The sequence below is a fragment of the Xyrauchen texanus genome, chromosome 25, assembly GCF_025860055.1.
Source record: "Xyrauchen texanus isolate HMW12.3.18 chromosome 25, RBS_HiC_50CHRs, whole genome shotgun sequence".
Classification (NCBI taxonomy): domain Eukaryota; kingdom Metazoa; phylum Chordata; class Actinopteri; order Cypriniformes; family Catostomidae; genus Xyrauchen; species Xyrauchen texanus.
In genome coordinates, this window is record NC_068300.1 from 9691862 (window position 1) to 9713623 (window position 21762).

The window sequence follows — 21762 nt, forward strand, 5'->3', positions numbered from 1 at the left end:
TAATCTGTCATTCCTAAAGAGATCAAATAAATAATCAAATGATATATCTCTTAATATGAATTTGAATCATTCAAACAAACCAGAATTTCAAACAAGACAAAACGTGTGTGGTGCTTGCCAGTGCAAAACTCACTGTCATGAATCTAGGGTGTTGCGAGTGGTTGCCAGGGCATTGTTATGCGGTTTCTTTAGTGCTTTTTTTATTTGTTTTGATTTTCTCCCCTTTTCTCCCCAATTTGGAATGCCCAATTCCCAATGCGCTCTAGGTCCTCGTGGTGGCGTAGTGTCTCGCCTCAATCCGGGTGGCGGAGGACGAATCTCAGTTGCCTCCGCGTCTGAGACAATCAATCCATGCATCTTATAACATGGCTTGTTGAGTGCGCGTGTGGAGGCTTCACGCTATTCTCCGCGGCATCCAAGCACAACTCACCACATACTCCACCGAAAGTGAGAACCACTAATCGCAACCACAAGGAGGTTACCCCATGTGACTATACCCTCCCTAGCAACCGGGCCAATTTGGTTGCTTAGGAGACCTGACTGGAGTCACTCAGCACACCCTGGATTCGAAATTGTGACTTTACTCGCTGAGCTACCCAGGCCCCCTAGCGCATTTGTTATGTGGTTGCCACCCCAACCCCAAGTAATATTCTGGCCATCAGTTATATGGTTTGGGTCCCTCGCTTAATGCAAGTCTATGCACATTTTTGCCTATTTAATCAATAGTCTCACGGAAATATAAAACATACATAATTAGATATATTGTAGGAATACTTTAAAATATATTGTGTAGGGATACTTGATATATCGATGACCTTCCGGTATCAGCATATATATGTGATACAGTTTATTATTAATTTTTTTTCCCCAGTTTGTTCAGCGAAAAATCATAACTCTGGTTGATTAGAAAAGTAATTGAACAACATTTCTAAACAAGCTGTACTATTTATGGTAACATTCATGCCAGTAGCACAAATATTTTGTGCTGGTGACAGAAATGAACTTTTTTAAATGAAGAGGCATGGAGTTGAGTTTCAGGGTGTTTCATCTTGTATGAGGGTGCATTTTTTATAACCATACAAACATACTGATATGGAGGGCCAAATTACTCAAAATTAAATTGTTAAATTATTATTTTTAAATAAATAAATCATTATGAAATCGTAAAAAAACTGTAATATCTTTAAATGTATCATTAAATCACAAAATAAATCATTAAATGTCTCTTGTAGTTTCTTTAGTACTAGTTTGCATCCATTTTCATTTTAGCCATATCTTTGGTAACTGAATATGAAAAGTCACGAAGCTTGTGCTTAAATGAAAAAAATAAATACATTTCAAATCACAAGCTTTGTCTTTTAGATTTTAGGGTTACAGTTATCGGCCCATCACTCCCGCTAATCGCACGGGTTGGTGGTTCGATTCCCGGCCCACATGACTCCACATGCCGAAGTGTCCTTGGGCAAGACACTGAACCCCAAGTTGCTCCCAGTGGCAGCTCTGCCACCATTGGTGTATGAGTGTGAATGTGTGTGTGAATGGGACACAGTGTAAAGTGAAAACCTCTAAGGTTATTAAAAGGCGCTATATAAGTGCAGACCATTTTTCACACAGCAACTATGGCTGAGGGTACAATAAGAGATTTATGGTTAACTCTTGCAGATGAAGTTGCCAACCAAAACATTGAAAATCAGTTAATTGAGGGACATGCCTATAGCCGTAACCCTGAAAATGAAAAGATGCTTAAATAAAAAAATCAACCCAAAGATAACACTTAAATGGGAAACTAGTACAAACTAGTGCTAAAATAAAATTCAAAGGATATTTATTGATTTATTTAGTGATCAATATTTTTTTCAATAGATTTTTATCGATTTCAGTACGCATTTAATGATTTATTTAAATATCTAAACATTTTACTTTGAGTCATTTGGCTCTCCTTACACTGGGTCCTTTTCATATGTCAAATTTCAATTTAATTCTCCATCTTAATAATTAAATAGGCCGAGAATAGAACTGGAAGAGAAAAATCATGCCCATTGCCCACACGTTTTGAATTTGGTTACATTTTTGTTACTTTTGGTTATATTTTGGCTTATTTCTGACTCTGGTATCAGCGATAGTGATGTGTGCCTTAGACTAAACTAAATCCAAGTGCCTGAAAACATCAGATTTTCAAATTGGGTGATTTTTGTATTTTGAAGATATTTCGTGTGGTTGTGCATACTGGAGTCAAACAGCGTGCATGTTCTCGCGTTACCTCCAAAGAGTCTCCTGATATCACCAGCGCACAGTCGTGTTTCCTCCTGAAGGCGTTGAGCTCAAGGTGAGCTTCACTTCGAGTGGTTACCTGCAACCCAGCGAAGAACTCACCATCAGGAGTGTTTTTTCTCACACAAACACATAAGCAGCCAATCAGATAATAATCTCACAGATAGCAGCGGTGAACCACAGCAAGAACACGAGACTGTCATATTAACTTCAACTGTCAGTTGCGTGGAAGACCGTGCCAGACTGAGCGAGGTATCTGCTCAACCGTCAACACTGTTGAGGTTTACTTCATCTGCCACGTCCAAGTCAGTGAGTTTCACACAGGAAATACACCATTAGTAGCTGTTGCTGTTTTTCAACAGGCTGCTTAGATGTTTCGGGGAGATATTGCTTTGTCAAGGTTATTCGATTTAAGATACCACAGATTGAGAACATATAGTAGTTCCCCTAAAAATGAAAATTCAGTCTTCATTTATACTCACCATACAAATCTGTGACTTTTCTTTCTTCCGGGAGAATTATGGAAAATTGTTTCGCTGCTCTTAACGATACAATGACAGTCGATGGGGGCAGACGTTGCTGAGCTTCAAAAATCGACAAAAGATCACCATAAAAGTGGTCCATATTTCAAATCTTGGGACACAACAAACTTTAAGTTGTATTTCACTTTCTTGAGCTTAACTGTAGTTTTCAAAGCTCTTTCTCATGTATATTAAAACTTTACGGGCGATTGCCGAGATCAATTGCAGGTTGAAATATTTGAATGTACATGAATGCAATTGACCTTTGAGAGCAACTACAGAAGGTTAAATTTTTCATGAAAAAACACTTACATTTCTGTATTTTCTTCACACCAAGCTATCGGTAATCTTCTGAAAACTTGGAATATACACTCACTGAGCACTTTATTAGGAGCACTTTGGTTCTTCTAAAGTGCCCGACGTGGTCTTCTGCTGTTGTAGCCCATCCGCCTCAAGGTTCGACATGTTGTGCATTTTGAGATGCTATTCTGCTCACTTTTGAAGCGTGAAAGCTTCAGTCCCCATTTACTTTCATTGTATGGAAAAGAATAGCGTGAAAATTCTGCTAAACATCTCCAATTGTGTTTCATAGAAGAAAAAAAACGTTATACGGGTTGACAACAACATGATGATAAATAAATGACACCAGAATTTTCATTTGTGGACATACTATTCCTTTAAAAAGATCTCAAAACATTTAACAAGACTTTATTCAGATTAATCCATCCAATACTACTTGCCAACAGAGGATGTTTTATAATTGGTGGACGTTTGCACTGGAGCAATTCATCTGTCAATTTCAAAACACACCAGACCTCAATCTGGATGCCATTTGTGTCCAGTAGGAAGTCAATCCAGATGCCGTTTTAACTGACCACTGGCCCCAAAGGGAAAGTGAGATGACTGTTTTCATGTTGTGCCAGCCATTGTTTTATGTTTCCAGGAACTGCTGCTGTGGGAGGATTCAACCTTCCTCGAAGCCGCCTATCTTTCGATGACAGCACAGAACACAGGGGTAACGCCACAACAGCACGTAGAGTCCCATTTCAGATAGCGGAGGACACAGGGACGCTTCAGGAAGCAACGTACACTGTTTGGTTCACTGAAGGGTATTTCTAAACACTAAAAGATTTGAAACTATGTGGTGTTTAAGCATGCATTTAAGGATGAGATTTGCTGAGCTTACATTCACAATTTGCACAACTATATATACAAATCCCAGAAGCTATATACCAGCTAAATCAATATACCGGTAGAAATGTTTAAGTATTGCTCCTATCACGGTTGTGCACTCCAATCAGAGGTTGTGCTACAAATACAGTACTCATTATATCATAATCATAATATTATTTGTATCCATCCTTAGTTAGTTTGGCACTGTTTTTGGATTAAAAGGTGCCTTTTTCTCATGGTCTTGGATGAAAGTGGACAATTTGGGTTTATCCGTCAGTGTTTAAAAAACGTGGAGATTTTTGGATTAAAACAACCTCTGATTCCAATTATGTTACATTCCAAGAGCAAATGAGGAAGAGCTTGCTAATAAAAAACTGTGTGATTGACCCTCTGCTAAGCCCTGCTCCCCTTAGGAGCCGTTCACACCTAACCTGTTTATGCATCCATCCATTACGCACTGTTTTTGCAAATAGTTTTCCTATGCAAACCTGCGCTACGCTGCCGTCTTTGAAGTTTGGGTGGCATCTCACGCAGAAGCACAGAGTGTTTTTAGATGCTGTGTCAAGTAAATAAAGAACTTCAACTTTTAAAAACATAACTCGACACACCAGTGTTCTGCTTTATTTATTTACTTACTTAATGCTCTGAATGAAAAACAAAGCAATATTTAAGTAGATTATATATTATTTTTAATAATTACATATTTATTGCTAAAGTTGATTCATTGCAATGGACATGGCAGGTATGCCCTTACATCATTTTAAATAAAAAATCAAATAACTTTCAAAATAAGTTTTTAAATGACTTTTCCTTTAACTGTGTATGTCACGATATTGCTCTTGACCAAAAATGTATATCGCCCAGCCCTGCCTGCAGCCATGTTTCAACTAGCCAGATAAGGGAAAAACTGTCAGGGAAGACCAACTCCCTATAAATGCCAATGATTTTGCAACATAATTAGGTAGTCTGTGGACTTACAGGCCTGAACACATGGATGTCCTGATTGCGGGTCACTAGATGAGCATTCTTAGCTGTGCAGGTTGCAGTCTCTAATTTGTCTCCGGTCAGCATCCATACCTGGACAAGAACAGGTTCAGTTAAATTCGACTTGACATTGATGACTCATCAAACAGTAATCATTTTAAATGGACATATGGTGAATCCTACACAAGCACTGTAACACTAGGTTTATTTTTAGTCATCTAAGGTGTGCTTTCGGGTAGCAATGTATAAGGAGCAATGCAATAAAGTGCCAATCTTTATATCACATCTGTTTAATGTTAATGTGAGTTTTTTCCTAAACAGTTGTGGCCGTCAAAGGAGTTGCATGTCAAGAATTTTTGATGGACGCTTGGATTCTATCATCAAAAATGTTCTGCTTGGCTGTGATTTTGTCGATTTGTCCATCATTGCACTTTAAGTGAAGACAAAAATAACTTGACGTGGTGTGCCTTGTTGAGGTAGGCCTATAGAAAGTTTATATTCTGCTAATGCTGGTCATTTGAATTGTATCTATGTGCGTTAGTTTGTATAGATTCTAACTTTGATGCCAGCATTTCGTAGTATCTCCAGTGTGGGTCTGACATCGGCCTGTAGTTGGTCCTCCACTCCGGTCAGACACAAAAGCTCCATCTCCATCTCCAGACTCTCGATCACCGTAGCAACCTTCAGCGAACGATCATGCACACTTAACTTGGCCTGGACATAGCGAGCCTGTAACATGTGAAAAGGCAATTGTTAACATGACATGCCACAAGAAGCAATGAGAGCGCTCAGGGTGTTTCGGTAATGCGGATTTCAGCCTAAACGGTAAACTACACTTCAAAATGTGAAAATGTGAAAGTGCCCATCTTGGAAAGGAATTAACGTAAACATAGTCAGTTATATCTAAAGTGATCATAAAAAGTGGGACAAAAAAGCGGATTTGTATCAAATATTGGACTTGTTCCTGTCGTTAATATTAATCAAAAGGACAAGTAAATGGCTCTTGGTTGCATAAATTTGGCAGCTTTAAAAAGTATTAATTTATTAAAATCATACAGTGAAGACCAGTAATTGAAGTAGTTTTTCTTTTCTACATTTCATTATATATATATATTATATATACTATATATTATAACTAAAATGTACCCATACTAATCAGAATCGAATCAAAATCAGAAACAAATTTAATTGAGAGCTTGAGAATCAAAATTTAATCTGGATATCTGTATCAATAACCAAAAGCTTACCAAAATGAATCAGAATTGAATCAAATTGAAATCAGAAAGGATTTGAATAGAGAGCTTTTGAATTGGAATCAAATAAAATGTAATCAAAATTGGAAACTAATTTAATTGACAGCTTGTGTACTGGAATCAAATCTGGAAATCTGTATCGATAACAAAAAATATATTGTGAAGCAGAATAATCACATAGAAAAGAGATTTGAGAGCTTGTAAATCAGAATTGAATCAGGATATCTGTATCGATAAGTGAAAATATGCCCTGAGTAATAGGAATCAATTAAGAGTATCTATATTTGAATTGATAGGTTGTTAATTGGAATAAATTCAAATCGAAATCTGAAACTAATTGAATTGAGAGCTTGCAAATCGTAATCGAATCAGGAAATCTGTACCGATAACTGAAAGCTTACCAAAATTATCAGAATCTAAGCGAATTGAAATCGTAAAGGAATCAAATAGAGAACTTTTGAATTGGAATCAAATTAAATTGAAATTGGAAACTAATCGAATTGAGAGCTTGTGTATTGGAATCAAATCGGGAAATCTGTTTCGATAAGTGAAAAAATATGCTAATAGAAATAAAATAAAAGTAATTTAGAAATTAATCAAATTGAGAGGCTGTTAATGGAAATCAAATCAAAATTTGAATAAAAAAATAAATAAAATAGAATTGAGAGCTTGCGAATCGGAAAATTTGTATCGTTAACCGAAAGCTTACCAAAATGTGTCATTTCAGAATCTGATCAAATTGAAATCAGAAAGGAATCAAATAGAGCGCTTTTGAATTGGAATCAAATGAAATCGAAAACAAATCAAATTGAGAGCTTGAGAATCTGAATTTGTGGCATGGGGGCGTGGTCATGTGTTGGTGTGCAGGGGAGAGAGAGAGAGAGAAAGAGAGAGAGAGAGAGCATTAAGGCTCGTCACCTGGGTTGTAATTGTCTCTAACACCTGTCTCTAATTATAGTGATGGCAGAGGGAACACCTGAGGAAAGTCATCCAGCAACGGGCTGGTCGTAGCCCTGAGCAGATCGCTGAGCTTTGGGAAGCATGGCTCATATTAAATAAAAAAAACTATTGAAATTGAGAGATTCTGAATCAGAATAAATTCAGGAAATCTGTATCAAAGCGATTTAAAACGGAAACAAATTAAATTTCAGGGCTTGTAAATCGGAATCAAATCAAATAGAAACAAAGTTGGAAACAAACTGATTTGAGAGCTTGTGAATTGAAAACTAATCTGGACATCTGTATCGATAACCAACCCTCTGTGTCTGGGATCAAAAGCTGCATTTACACTGTCAGACAATTCGTGTTGACTTAGAGTAAGGGTTAGGGGTTAGGGTTAGTAAACAGGTGGGATGAATCTCAATCTGATGAGTTTTAAAATGCCAGATCTGTCCACTTGGCTTTGCAGTGTAAAGGCAGCCAAATTCTGTTTGTGTGTGATTAATAAAGACACTAGCATTCTAAATTCTGTTCAGATGCTAACAAACAATTATGCATTATACTTATTCATGTTTTTCACCTCGGATAATCCAATTTATCATGATTATAGATAAAATGTATCTAAGCCTGCCCTCTCAAGGCCCAAATGTAATTTTCCTACAATCAAAGGAAGTTAACAGCATTTCACAGAGACTGTGGCACAACAAACACACCAACTGAGAAAATTCAGACCTCGAACTCTCCACGGCAGAGGCATCGACACAGAAACAATCAGTAAACATTGTCAAAAACTGGCGTAGTTCTACAACATAAATCACACACCCTCGCACTGACCCTTAAAGTGTTTAAAAGGACATGCCACACAGTTGAAGGAAGCCAGAGTGCATTTTTGAGGGCACAACCCACAGTCACAGTGAGATAAAGACCAAACAATGTGTGCACAAGTCACACAGGAACACACTCTCACTTGGTGACTCACACTCTGAGTCACCGCCGCCCACTCAGACTCAGTCACAATTACACACTTCAACTCTGAGAGTGGGAAAGTGGGACTGCTCGAAGAAACAGTCCAATGAGTGAGTGTGTGTGTGTGTGTGTGTGTGGGTGGGGTAACCGATACACTCTTTCATTTTGGGGGTGTTCCCAGTGGAAAACATGTTGCTACATTTCTTCTTTTCTTTTCTTAATTTTTTTTACAATAAGTGTTGATGATGGATGGTTGCTATGCAGCCACTTAATCCAGGCTAAAAATAGAACAGCACCTGGATTTTGTAGCTATAAACATCCAAAGGCCAGTCTATGGAAGCTTAACAAAAATAGAAAGCACGTTTTTGAAAACATGATTTTTAGAATGTGGTAACAATTACTTACTCTTTTAGAATATTTTAAATTCATTTAGAAACAACTTGTAGAAATTTCATACATTTCACCCCAAACTATGGTGAAAATTACATTTAAAGAGTCTTAGTTTTGATTGGCCGTGTAAAACGGCAGCTTTAAGACCAACCAATAAGTACAATAATGTACAGGTAATGAACATTCATGGGCAAAGCAGATAAATCATATATTGAGATTTTAAGAGACGTTACTATGTACAACATGTGACTAGATATGATTTTCTTAGTGTAACACAGGCTTCTGACCTCTGGCAATCATATTACAAACTATACATATCACTGATGAGTATAATAATAAAATAAATTAAATAGTTAATTAATTATTCAGTTGATGTGAAGTTGAGTCAAGTTATCGGTCATTTGAAAGTCAAATAGCTGGCAGCCACCCATGACTTCCTGGCAGTTGTAACCACCTGTGAAATGCTTAGATTTTGTCACACTTTTGTAGCAAGGCTTAAACTCTACAGGCCAGGATGTAGATTTTTTAAATTATTATTCATGTCGGCACTAACGATGCCCGGCTTCACAAGTCAGAGACCAATAAAGATAATGTTAAAGAGGTGTGTGAATTTGCAAAAACAATGTCAGACACTGTAATATGCTCTGGTCACCTCCCTGCTCATCGTGGCGACGAGGTTTATAGTAAATTAGTGTCACTGAACATGAGTGGTGTCTGGAGAATAGCATAGGATTTATAGACAATTGTAAGAGTTTTTGGGGTAGACCTGACCTGCTAAAGAGAGACAGACTCCATCCCTCCAGGGAAGGTGCTGCTTTCCTCTCTAGTAATTTGGCTCATAGTCTTAATAATGATATTTGACTAACTGGAAGCAGACAATCTGGTTAATCCGAACATCTGCTAGCTGTCTTGAGACATCACACAGGTCACATAAACTACAACACATAGAGACAGTATTACCTAGATATCTCATAGAGACGGTGTCTGTTCCCCGAACTGCCAACCACAAAACCCTCACTAAATCATTTAGAATTTTTTTTATTTAGGTCAAACTTGAACAAAACAAACAAATTAAAGATAAACATCATATAAAAATAGGGCTACTAAACATTAGATCTCTTTCTACCAAAGCAGTAATTGTAAATTAAATGATTACAGATCATAGATTAGATGTGCTCTGTTTGACTGAAACCTGCCTTAAACCGGATGAATATATTAGTTTAAATGAATCTACTCCCCCAGTTTATTGTTATAAACATGAGCCTCGTCTGAAGGGTCGAGGAGGTGTTGCTACAATTTACAGTGAAATTTTCCAGAGGACAGGATATAAATGCAAGTCTTTTAAACTAATAATGCTTAATGTAACACAGTCAGATATAAATAAAAAAAACGATGTCATCTTTTACCCTTGCTACAATATATAGATCACCTGGGCCTTATTCTGATTTCCTTGGTGAATTTGCTAATTTTTTATCAGATCTTGTAGTTACTGTAGATAGAGCTTTAATTGTTGGTGACTTCAATATTCACATAGATGACGAAAATGACACATTGGGAATAGCATTTATCAATATACTCAACTCTCTTGGAGCCAGTCGAAATGTAACAGAACCAACTCATTGCCACAATCATATGGAGTTGATGTTGATAATATAGAAATTCTGCAGCAGAGCGATGACATCTCGGATAATATCCTCATCTCCTGTATGCTGCAATCAGCTAATGTTACTCAATCTACACCACGCTATTGCTCAGGTAGAACTATTCTTTCGACCACTAAAGATAGCTTCACTAATAAGCTTCCAGATCTATCTCATACACTCAATAAACCCCAAAGCCCAGAAGAACTTGATGAAATAACAAAAAATATAAATGCAGTCTTCTCTAGGACTCTTGATATTGTTGCCCCAATTCGATTAAAGAAAATTAAAGAAATAAGCCCTGGACTATAGTACAATGACCACACTCATGCTCTCAAGAGAGCAGCTCGGAAAATGGAGCGCATGTGGAAGAATACTAAATTAGATGTACTTCGTGGTGCATGGAAGGATAGTTTCTGTAGCTACAGACAGGCAGTAAAAGGAAAAATTGGAATTATGCAATCATCTGTCACAGTACCTCAGAAAACAGTCTAATAATTTTCCTCATGTAAAACTTCAATCCTTCTCTGTCATAGGTCATGAAGAGCTAACAAAACATATCAATACATCAAAAGCCACAACATGTTTGTTAGATCCAATACCAACTAAGCTCTTAAAAGAAGTGTCTCCTGTAATTTCAGAACCTCTTCTTAATATTTTGAACTCCTCGCTATCCTTAGAACATGTCCCAAGAAACTTTCAAATGGCAGTTATCAAATCGCTTATTAAGAAGCCACAACTTGATTCTGGAGAACGGGCTAATTACAGACCGATTTCAAATCTCCCATTTATGTCAAAAATACTAGAAAAGTTAGTATCCTTCCAACTGTGTTCATTTCTACAGAGAAATAGTATACATGAACAATTTCAGTCAGGATTTAGGCGTCATCACAGTACAGAGACTGCACTTATCAGAGTTACAAATGACTTGCTCTTATCATCTGATCACGGCTGAATTTCACTTCTAGTGCTCTTAGATCTTAATGCTGCATTTGACACGATAGATCACGACATTCTCTTGAATAGGCTAGAGAATTATGTTGGCATTTGTGGAGTTGCATTAGCATGGTTTAGGTCCTATTTAGTAGACCGCTACCACTTTGTCTATGTAAATGAGGAATTGTCAAACCAAACAAAAGTAAAATATGGAGTGCAAAAGGGATCAGTTTTAGGGCCTCTGCTTTTCCCCTTGTATATGCTTCCCCTGGGAGATATTATCAGGAATCGTGGAATAAGTTTCCACTGCTATGCTGACGATACACAACTTTATATTTCTTCAAAACCTGATGAGATTTCACAATTCTCCAAATTAGCAGAGGGTATCAATGAAATAAAAGATTGGATGGCCAGAAATTTATTTCTACTCAATTCTGACAAAACAGAGGTACTAATTATTGGACCAAAAACCTCTAAAAATAAGCCATTACAACATCATTTGACTCTCGATGGATGTACTGTTACATCATCTTCAACAGCGAAGGTGTTATATTTGATACCAATCTGTCCTTTGAAAATCAAAGGACAGATTGGTTTGTAGAACAGCATTCTTCCACCTAAGAAATATTTCTAAGTTACGACACATGCTCTCTGTTGTTGATGCCGAAAAACGAATTAATGCGTTCATTAATTAATAGATTATTGTAATGCATTACTGGGAGGATGTCCAGCAAGATCAATAAATAAACTTCAATTGGTTCAAAATGCAGCAGCCAGAGTGCTGACGAGAACCAAGAAACATGATCATATTAGCCCCATTTTATCATTGTTACATTGGCTATCATCGAAATGGCATATATTCCATACCACTCTTACTGCTTCTGTCATATTAATTTATTACAGAAATAGTAGAGGTTCCACTTCATTCCAAATAGTGTTTAGAACTCACATGGAGCTGAATAAAATGTCAGAATCTAATGTGAAAATTGGTAAATGCGTTAATCGCGATTAACTCGTTAAATATTTTAAATTCATCTTAAACATAGTTTTAAAATGAAATAAATGAATATGGTGGCACAATTATATTTTTGTCTACAAAAATAATTTCAAACATTTAAGCATACGCCTTCAGATCAAAAGATTTTTAAGATGATGACATTTCAGTCAAGTGTTTTTTTGACTACCGGTCAAGTATATATCTCATTCCATTAAGGACTACTGTAAGCGTTGGACACTCACCTCAAAATCTTGGTATTGTTCTTCAGTTAGAGATTTTTTGGCCACCACTAACACCCTCAAGCCTTCCCTGGCCATATTTCCACACTGATAAAGAGAGGAGAATACAAATTCCCAATGTACATGTCACATAGCTTCTTAGAAAAAGCATTGTTCAATCAAATTATATTTAGCATTTGTTTATAGGTCTAAAAATTGTTTAAATAACCTCCTCCTCTAGCCAATCGTTGTATTGAACGATGCCGGCCATCACCACATCAGCTCCTTTCATGTAAAACGTAATCTCTCCTGTGGATTCATCCTGATGAAAATAAGAAAAACATATGTTTCAGAGATTGATAATTTTGCATTTATAACATTCTCAACCAAAATATATCATTACAAACACAAAAGGTTTTCAATGTTACAATATTTTCTCCTATCTGTTTTTTTGAGCATCCCAACCAGTCTGACATAGCAACACTGGTTCAACCAATGGCGTGAATTTGTGGCGATCTGAATGTGTGACCAATGGAAGACCAATTGACTAATAATTTCCTAAAAAGACACAAAACTCAAATTTTTATTTCATGGGAACTTTAGAGGCACAGTTATTAATATTGATGATACTCTATGTTCCAAGATTTGGATTAAAAAACTAAAAACATATCTAAGCAGGACAGCCTGGCTGTGTTTTTCCAAGCATTTTGGGAGTTTCCTTGAGTTTCCTTGATGGTTCGTGAAGGTGTTTTCAAGCATTCTGCAGAGGAAAGCAAGTTCATTTACTGGTTTCCTGACAGAGTGATACAGGCTTCAGTCCAAGTCAATAACAATAGCTCACAGCTCGTACAGGGAGAGAGTTAGTCATCATAATGTTCAGGGCAGGGTCACAGCTTTCTCAGATAACACCATGTCTAGTCATAATCTGTGGGTTGATCTTCAAGATTGCTAAGAAATGTAGTAGCACTGATTTGAGGTATCAATTAAGTCTGAAGCACAGTGCCAGATGAGTTACACATCAAAGTTTAATACTAAGTTTAATGGATGTGTTTTAATGAGCAGTAGTAATAGTGATGGTCAACTTCAGCATCGAGATTTTGGGTTAAAATCTATATACGGCACAGTGGGGTCTAAAATACATATTCTTTCATTACAATATATTACCAGCATAACATTTTGGTGAAATGTTTTTATGAAAAATTTGGCATTGACTCCATGTTTGTGCAAAAGCTTACGATTCATGTTTTCCAGCATAATTTGGGAATGGTTCATTTTGTGTGCTTTCATGGAAACAAGGACATCTAACTTTTTTTACAATAGAGTTTATATGGCCAATGTCACATATATATATATATATATATATATATATATATATATATATATATATATATATATATATATATATATATACACATACACACACACACACACACACACACACACACATATATATTATATATATATATATATAAAATCCTAAAACATTGTTTATTTCCAGGTTTAATGGAAAACAAAATTTCAATATAGTTTCAAACTTTCTTTTTAAATTCTGTGGGGTCCCAAAGTAAAAAAATAAAGGAAGGCTTTGTCTTTCGGTATCAAAATTATCCAAAACTACTGGACTATGCTCACCCTCACTATGATGCCCATGCGTTTGCTCTCGTAGGTGAAAGGGAAAATCTGCAGGATTGTGAAGTTCAGAATTTGTCCACTAGGTGTCCTCAGCTGCATAGAGGACTGATCTCTACCGACCAGTGTCAGACCCACACTCTCTGTCCACTGAACAAGAGACACCTAGTACAAAAGAGACAGAAAGTCATATCGAAATGGCAATATATTAAAGGGTAAATGGGAATATTTTTTCATATTAAAATACTTTTTCCTATCCCTGCTTAAAAGGGTAAGAGAAAATATCCCTTTAGTACACCATTTCCTCAACCATGTTGTTTCAAACTTTTAGGACTTTCTTTCTTGCATTTCTTGCATCTTGCCAAAAATGTACCCTAAGTCACCATTCACTTTCATTGCATTTTTTTATCCAAATAAAGACAGTTAATGGTGACTGAGGCTGCCATTCTGCCAAACATTAAGAAGAAAATGTTTGGATCAATATGAGGGTGACTGCATGATTATGATTTGTATTTAAAAATGGGGGGGCTGTAAACAGTCATTATTTTTGCAGTTCTTTTCACTTGACATATAATCTTTTAAACAATTTCAGTGTAAAGTAAAAAATAAATACAAATCTTACATAAACTGTCACATTCAGTTAAACGCAGCAATTTACACAAGAATGCTTTCATGAATTTCAGTGTAAATTAAAGAAAAGAATCTTATGTAATTTGTCTCATTCAGTTGAACGCAACAATTTTTTTTCTACTAACAGGATATACAAAGAACAGGAAGCTCTTTGAGTCAACACCATAAGCAAATTACTTTTCTTGAACAAAACAAACTTAAACTTGAAATCCAAAACCATTTTATTTTTATTTTAACTAGTTACCTGTGAAGGCAAGAACAACTATTTTGGATATGCGGCAAAGAAAATGCAATGGAGGACCAATTATAAGTGTGTTCGCTTGTCTGGGAACATGTGAAGATAAAGGCAAACCAGATGCCATCCATTAGTGTGATGCTGAAGGGGGGTATTTCTGGGAGGCAGAAGTTATTGCCCAATAACTTCCAGACCAAGGGTTAGAGAGAGATCAAAAAGCTGATTTCTTATGCCCTCACTGACTAGCTGCTAATAACATATCTCGCAGTATCCAGATGGGCAGACTGCTTCCGAAACAAACAGCCCTGGCTTTAAGAAACCGACATATGAGGCTGATTCACACAACAAACAGATGAGTTAATGCCACTTTAAAACAGTTTTTAGAATTCAAACATGATTTAAATGTGCCTCTTCTAAAAACATGTTTTAAATATCAACTTAAATTTCAGCTTTAAGTAAAACTTTTCAAGACATTTGAACTGACATAACTGCTATGCTTGTAATGACAAAAGGCAGCAGTTTGGTTTTAAATGTGAGCACCTAATAATTATTTAAAAATAATATAACAAATAATTTTCATATGTACTGTGACTTGAATAAGCCTATTTTATATTGAACATGTTTTACATTTCTGAATTAAAATGTATTTTATTCTTTTTTTGTGGGGCTTTAAGTTAAAAAATATCAAATGTGGCAAAGGTTCATGTTTGGAGCAGATAGAGGAGGAAGCAGGAGCCGGTTTCCACAGTCTACGTGAGTCACGTTTATTACAAACAAAACAGAAATTGCTTTTCAGCATAAACGAAACCAAAATACTGCTTTTCAGCATAAACACACAGGATCTTGCTTTTCAGTGTAAACACACTCAATGAAACAAGACACACAGTCTCTGATGTGTGCCCCTCTGCCTCTTTCAGTGGACTGGGCCGTCTTTTATCTCCCCCGACTTTCTCTGTGCACATAGAAACACTAATTAGTAACAATTAATCTCAGGTGGATGTCCTTACCACTTTCTCTCTCTCCCCAGACGGGTGCTCGACCACGCCCTCACCTCCACATACACCCACCGACCGACTCAGGCCGGGAGAACCATCCGGACTGCCTACTAGGAAGTCCGTGACAGCCATCTGTGCCCCAGGTCTGTGGACCACCTCAAACTTAAATAACTGGAGTGCCAGATACCAATGGGTGATCCAGGCATTGGTATCCTTCATGTAGTGGAGCCATTTGAGCAGGGCATGGTCTGAACAGAGGGTGAATGCTCGTCCCAACAAATAGTAGCGGAGAGTGAGGACCGCCCACTTGATGGCCAAACACTCCTTCTCTATGGTGCTGTACTTCGTCTCTCATAGAGAGCTTTTGACTAATGTACAGCACCGGGCGCTCCTCCCCCTCAACCACTTGGGACAGAACAGCACCCAGCCCCCTGTCCGATGCGTCCGTCTGCAAAACAAAAGGGATAGAGAAATCAGGGGAAGGCAGAAGCACCACAAAGTGCAGCTTCTACCTATGTGAAAGCCCATTGGTATGGCTCCGACAACTGGACCGGGTCTGGAGATCCCTTTTTAGTGAGATCAGTCAGCGAGCTGGTGACATCCGAATATTAGGCACAAGCCTTCGATAATAGCCAGCCAGCCTCAAGAACTGTCTGACCTCCTTTTTGGTCTTAGAACACGGCAGGTCGCAATCACTGCGGTTTGCCCCAAGTGGAACCCCAGATACCGTACCTCCACCCTTCCAATTGTGCACGTCTTAGGGTTTTGCCATGAGTGCTGATTGTCGCAGTGACCTCAGAATGGCTCCAGATGCTGCATATGGCACTGCCAATCATTATTGTAAATAATGATATCACCCAAATAAACAGAGGTATACGCAGCGTGCGGTCTGAGGACTTGGTACATAAAACGCTGAAAAATAGCCGAACAGAAGGGTCACAAATTGGTGTAATCCAAACGGTGAGGAGAAGGCCATTTTCTCATGGGACATAGGGTTATTGGCAGATCCCCTTTACGGCGTTGTTTCGAGTAAAAGCGAGCCGTGCACAACCGATTGAGCAGTTAGTCAATAAAAGGCATTGGATATGCATACAATTTTGACCCTGCGTTAACTTTTCCAAAATGTCACCACCAAGCCATCGCTTAATCACCCAATCACGATGGGATTCTTCTATTAACCCCATATCAAGCATGGCCATTAATTCATCCTGTACTACCTGTTTTTTGTGTTAGGGTAAGCGGTAAGGCCGCTTATGTACCATTACCCCAGGAGTTGTCTCGATGTTGTGTTCTATGAGGTTAGTGCGGCCGGAGAACATGTCAGAGAAACTTTTTTGCAATCTGGCAACCGCACCAAAAGAGGTGGTCTCCACACGGGACCAGAGTGAACTGACCATATAATAAATGGTGCCGACTATTCTAATGGCCCGACGAGGTCCATGTCAACTCTGTCAAAGGGAAACTCGAACAACGGAAGAGGGCGCAATGGTGCTTTTGGAGTGGCTCTCGGACTCTCCAGCTGACATTCGTGGCATGTCACACACCACTGGCTAACAGCGCATTGTACACCCCACACTATAACAATGTATTACAGGATCAATATACACACAACCCTTTTAAAAATTTGGTAAAAGCCAGCCAATTAGTACCCACAATTAGTGGATGGGTGAGGAGGGAACTAACCACAGCCTCAAAGTCATGCTTTTGACCCCAAAATAGAATAGTGACCGTCACTATCCCTGTGCACGCACCTCACCTTCACCCGATTATTTGTATTCAATGCACCATTTTGAATCAAGCATTGATTCAGGTTTGGTTACAGCATGAATCCACCAAGGCTTGGTATGTACCCACCCCCCCAAAAATACTCACAGGTACTTGGTACGTCCCAGAGTGTTGGGGACACGGATCAACATCCCCACCACCATAACACCAGGCACTGTTCGTGGACATGACCCGGATCACCACAACTCCAACAGACCAGCCCGAACCTCACACCTACACTAGTGCCGGAAGCTTCGCCCACCTGAGAGGAAGAATGGGTAGAGCTAGGAGAGAGAGAAGTAGGAGGGTTAATACTCCACCATTACCGGGGGAACGGGATAGGTCGGAAGGAAGGAGGGGAAGGGGCGGGGGAGGGCTCACAGAGACAGAGAGAGAGAGCGGGGCACGCTGGCCCCCGGGTATGCCACTAAATGGTCCTCCGCCAACTGTACTGCTTCATCCAGCAATGCCGGGAGGTGGCACTGGACCCACTCTGCCAATCATTTCGGTAGTCTGTAGATTAATTGCTCCAGCACCACGAGATTGAATCTTCAACGAGCACCCGCTGCCGGCAGGTGTCAAAAAGCTGCGAAGGCAAATGGGTGGCCAATTTGCAGTGCTCCTCTGGACTGCATGCTTTATTCAGCTCGGGGTACCTCAGGAGGTTGTAGACCGGGAGCTATTGGGCAGCGAGTTGGGCCCACACTTCCACCCCTCCTGAGGCACCAAGCAGTCGGTCCTCCTCTTGGCTTCGAAGGAGCACCTCGAAGCACTGTTGCTGCTCCGCCCTCAGATCCATGAGGTTCTGGTGTTGAGCCTGGTCGATGTTGGGATCTGAACACTTCCTCCATCAGCGAAGATGACTCCATAACAGTGTACAAGTGTGGCAAAGATTCGTGTTTGGAGCAGATAAAGTAGGAAGTGTGAGCCGGTTTCCAAAGTCCACGTGAGTCACTTTTATTACAAACAAAACAGAAATCTCTTTTCAGCATAAACGAAACCAAAATATTGTTTTTCAGCATAAACACTCTCTATGAAACAAACACGCAGACTCTGGTGTGTGCCACTCTCCCTCTTTCGGTGGACTGGGCCATTTTTACCTCTCCCAACTCTCAGTGTGCACACAGAAACAGTAATTAGTAAATATTAATCTCAAGTGGATGTCCTTACCGCTTTCTCTCTCCCAGATGGGGGCACTCGACCCCACCCTCACCTCAACATAGTATAACTGAACTGAGCTCATAATGAAAAAAGGCTTAATTTGTTTTTCTTAAATTAGTAGTGAAGCAGATTAGTTTAAAAATATTATTATTTTTGAAAAACTAATAAATAAAAAAAATAACAAAATAAAAAACAATTATTCTATACATACAATGACTTGAACAGCTGTTATATGATTAAATGTTCTTCATTTTGTTTTATCTAAAATTGATTTTGATTCTTTTTCTTTGACTTAAAATAAAATAAACTCTCTCTCTCTCTCTCACACACACACACACACACACACACACACACACACACACACACACACACACACACACACACACACACACACACACACACACACACACACACACACACACACACACACAGTTGAAGTCAGAAGTTTACATACACTTAGGTTGAAGTCATTAAAACTAAACTATTAAAAACTACATACTTGGGAGCAATTTCCAAATGCCTGAAGGTACTATGTTCATCTTTACAAACAATAGTACACAAGTATAAACACCATGGGACCACACAGCCCTCAAATATCTCAGGAAGGAGACACATTCTGTCTCCTAAAAATGAATGTAGTTTGGTGCGAAAAGTGCAAATCAAACCCAGAACAACAACAAAGGACCTTGTGAAGATGCTGGAGGAAACCGGTAGACAAGTATCTATATCCACAGTAAAACGAGTCTTATATCGACATAACCTGAAAGGCTGCACAGCAAGCAAGAAGCCACTGCTCCAAAACCACCATAAAAAAGCCAGACTACAGTTTGCAAGTGCACATGGGGACAAAGATCTTACTTTTGGATAAATATTCTATGGTCTGATTAAATAAAATTTGAACTGCTTGTCCATAATGTCCTTCGTAATGTTTGGAGGAAAAAGGGTGAGGCTTGCAAGCCAAAGAACACCATCCCAACCGTGAAGCATGGGGGTGGCAGCATCATGTTGTGGGGGTGCTTTACTGCAAGAGGGACTGGTGCACTTGATGGCATCATGAGGAAGGGAAATGTATGTGGATATATTGAAGCAACATTTCAAGACATCAGCCAGAATGTTAAAGCTCTGTCGCAAATGGGTCTACCAAATGAACAATGACCCCAAGCATACCTCCAAAAAGGTGGCCAAATGGCTTATAGACAACAATGTAAAGTTATTGACGTAGCCATCACAAAGCCCTGACCTCAATACAGGCAGAACTAAAACTGTTTGTGTGAGCAAGGAGGCCTACAAAACTGACACAGTTACACCAGTTCTGTCTGGAGGAATGGGCCAACATTTCAGCAACTTCAGCAATGTGACATGCTTGTGGAAGGCTACACAAAAAGTTTGACCCAAGTTAAACCATTTAAAGGCAATGCTACCAAATACTAACAAAGTGCATGTACACTTCTGACCCACTGGGCATGCAAAGAAATAAATAAAAGCTGAAAAAAATAATTCTTTCTACTCTTTTTTTGACATTTCACATACTTAAAATAAAGTAGTGATTCTAACGGACTTAAGACGGAATATTTTCTATGATTAAATATCAGGAATTGTAAAGTTCTGACTTCAACTGTATATTATATATACATCTATACACAAATATATATATATATATATATATGTATGTGTGTGTAATAAATCGTGGAGCAGTTCTGTATTTAAAATGATTAATATTTGGGAAACAAAAGTGGTAAGGTCTAATAAATTGTTTCGCGATATAACGCATATATTTTGATTTGCACAACACTTAAAAATAGAGACACAAGATCTCACAAGAGGTATCATGTTCTTTCCACAACATATTGGGGTCCTGGTAGGCAACAGAAACATGTTTAGTCACCTTATCCCTGAATGCAGCAACACTCAGTCTGTTGGCATGCAGTGGTTCAAACCAAACCGATAATAATGAGCCTGTACCTACATAACCTCAGCGTGGGCTGACTGATCATTGCATGCGTCACTTTTAAACCGCTCACTTCTGGCTCGTCTGATTTTGGGTTCGGTGACCAGAAATGATTAAACCTAAGGCAGCACATCTGTAGAAATGATCGGCTACGATCTGGCCTCCAGTGAATCAAAGTCTGTGAACATGCCAAAATTGTGGCTCATCCACAAAACATCATCAATGAAAAATCTAATATCTGCACAGGGGGTGATGAGGCACGTGTTGACTCATGCATTATTAAAGAGCGAGTGTGTAATCAGTTCAAATTACATGAGAGAGAACTTCAAGCTGCTAAAGATCTGTACAGCATGATTATTCTTTAAATCACAGAAATAAATTGAGGATATTATTATTCATAGTAAATGTCATGTTTAATTTGATGCAAGCGAAAACGAGGCTGTCAGGAACGAAAGGACAATCTGTGCAATGTGAAGCATTTACAAAATCAACTTCTGTTGCGATCGTTCGTAAAGCCATTTTTATATAAATGGTTACATGAATGCAACCATTTGAGAATGGTTTTACAAATATGTGTGCACATTTTCTCATACAATCAATGCAACAATTGTAACAATACTCTAACAAATTTCAATGACAGTTTACACGAGAATGATTATTCAAATTCCTGTGTAAAAACCAAAACAATCAATTGAACGCAACAAATTATCACAAGAATGCAACAATTGACAAGAACGCTTTTGCTTTTTTATCGCTCGTAAAGCCAGTCTTATATAAACTGTAACATTAAATTCAATGCAGTGATTTATGATTTTCTTTGGCGAATTTCTGTGTAAATGTAAAATAAATACATGACGTACATTGCCTAATTCAGCTCAGTGCAACAATTTAAGAAAGAACACTAAGGAATTTGTGTAATCCATCCATCCATCGTCAACCGCTTATCCTGTGTACAGGGTCGCGGGGGAATTTGTGTAAATTAAAGAAAATAATTCTTACGTAAATTGTCTAATTCAGCTCAATGCAACAATTCACAAATTTTGCAAAATTTGTTTTTTTGTATTTCTGTGCAAAACAAAAATCAAATGTTTTATTGAAATTGTCAATGCAAT

At 38.2% G+C, this 21762-nt stretch overlaps 1 protein-coding gene across 1 annotated transcript in view; it reads right to left on the reverse strand.

Annotated features, from left to right (window-relative positions):
* The window catches only part of LOC127618848 (probable phospholipid-transporting ATPase IIA), a 62872-nt gene that overhangs the window by 13472 nt on the left and 27638 nt on the right, over positions 1 to 21762 (reverse strand). The window contains exons 15-20 of the mRNA XM_052091494.1: positions 13921 to 14082; positions 12518 to 12610; positions 12313 to 12396; positions 5508 to 5678; positions 4944 to 5042; positions 2261 to 2350 (exon numbers count right to left, since the gene is read on the reverse strand). Of these exons, the coding sequence (XP_051947454.1) occupies positions 2261 to 2350; positions 4944 to 5042; positions 5508 to 5678; positions 12313 to 12396; positions 12518 to 12610; positions 13921 to 14082 (699 nt within the window). The remainder of the gene's footprint in view (positions 1 to 2260; positions 2351 to 4943; positions 5043 to 5507; positions 5679 to 12312; positions 12397 to 12517; positions 12611 to 13920; positions 14083 to 21762) is intronic.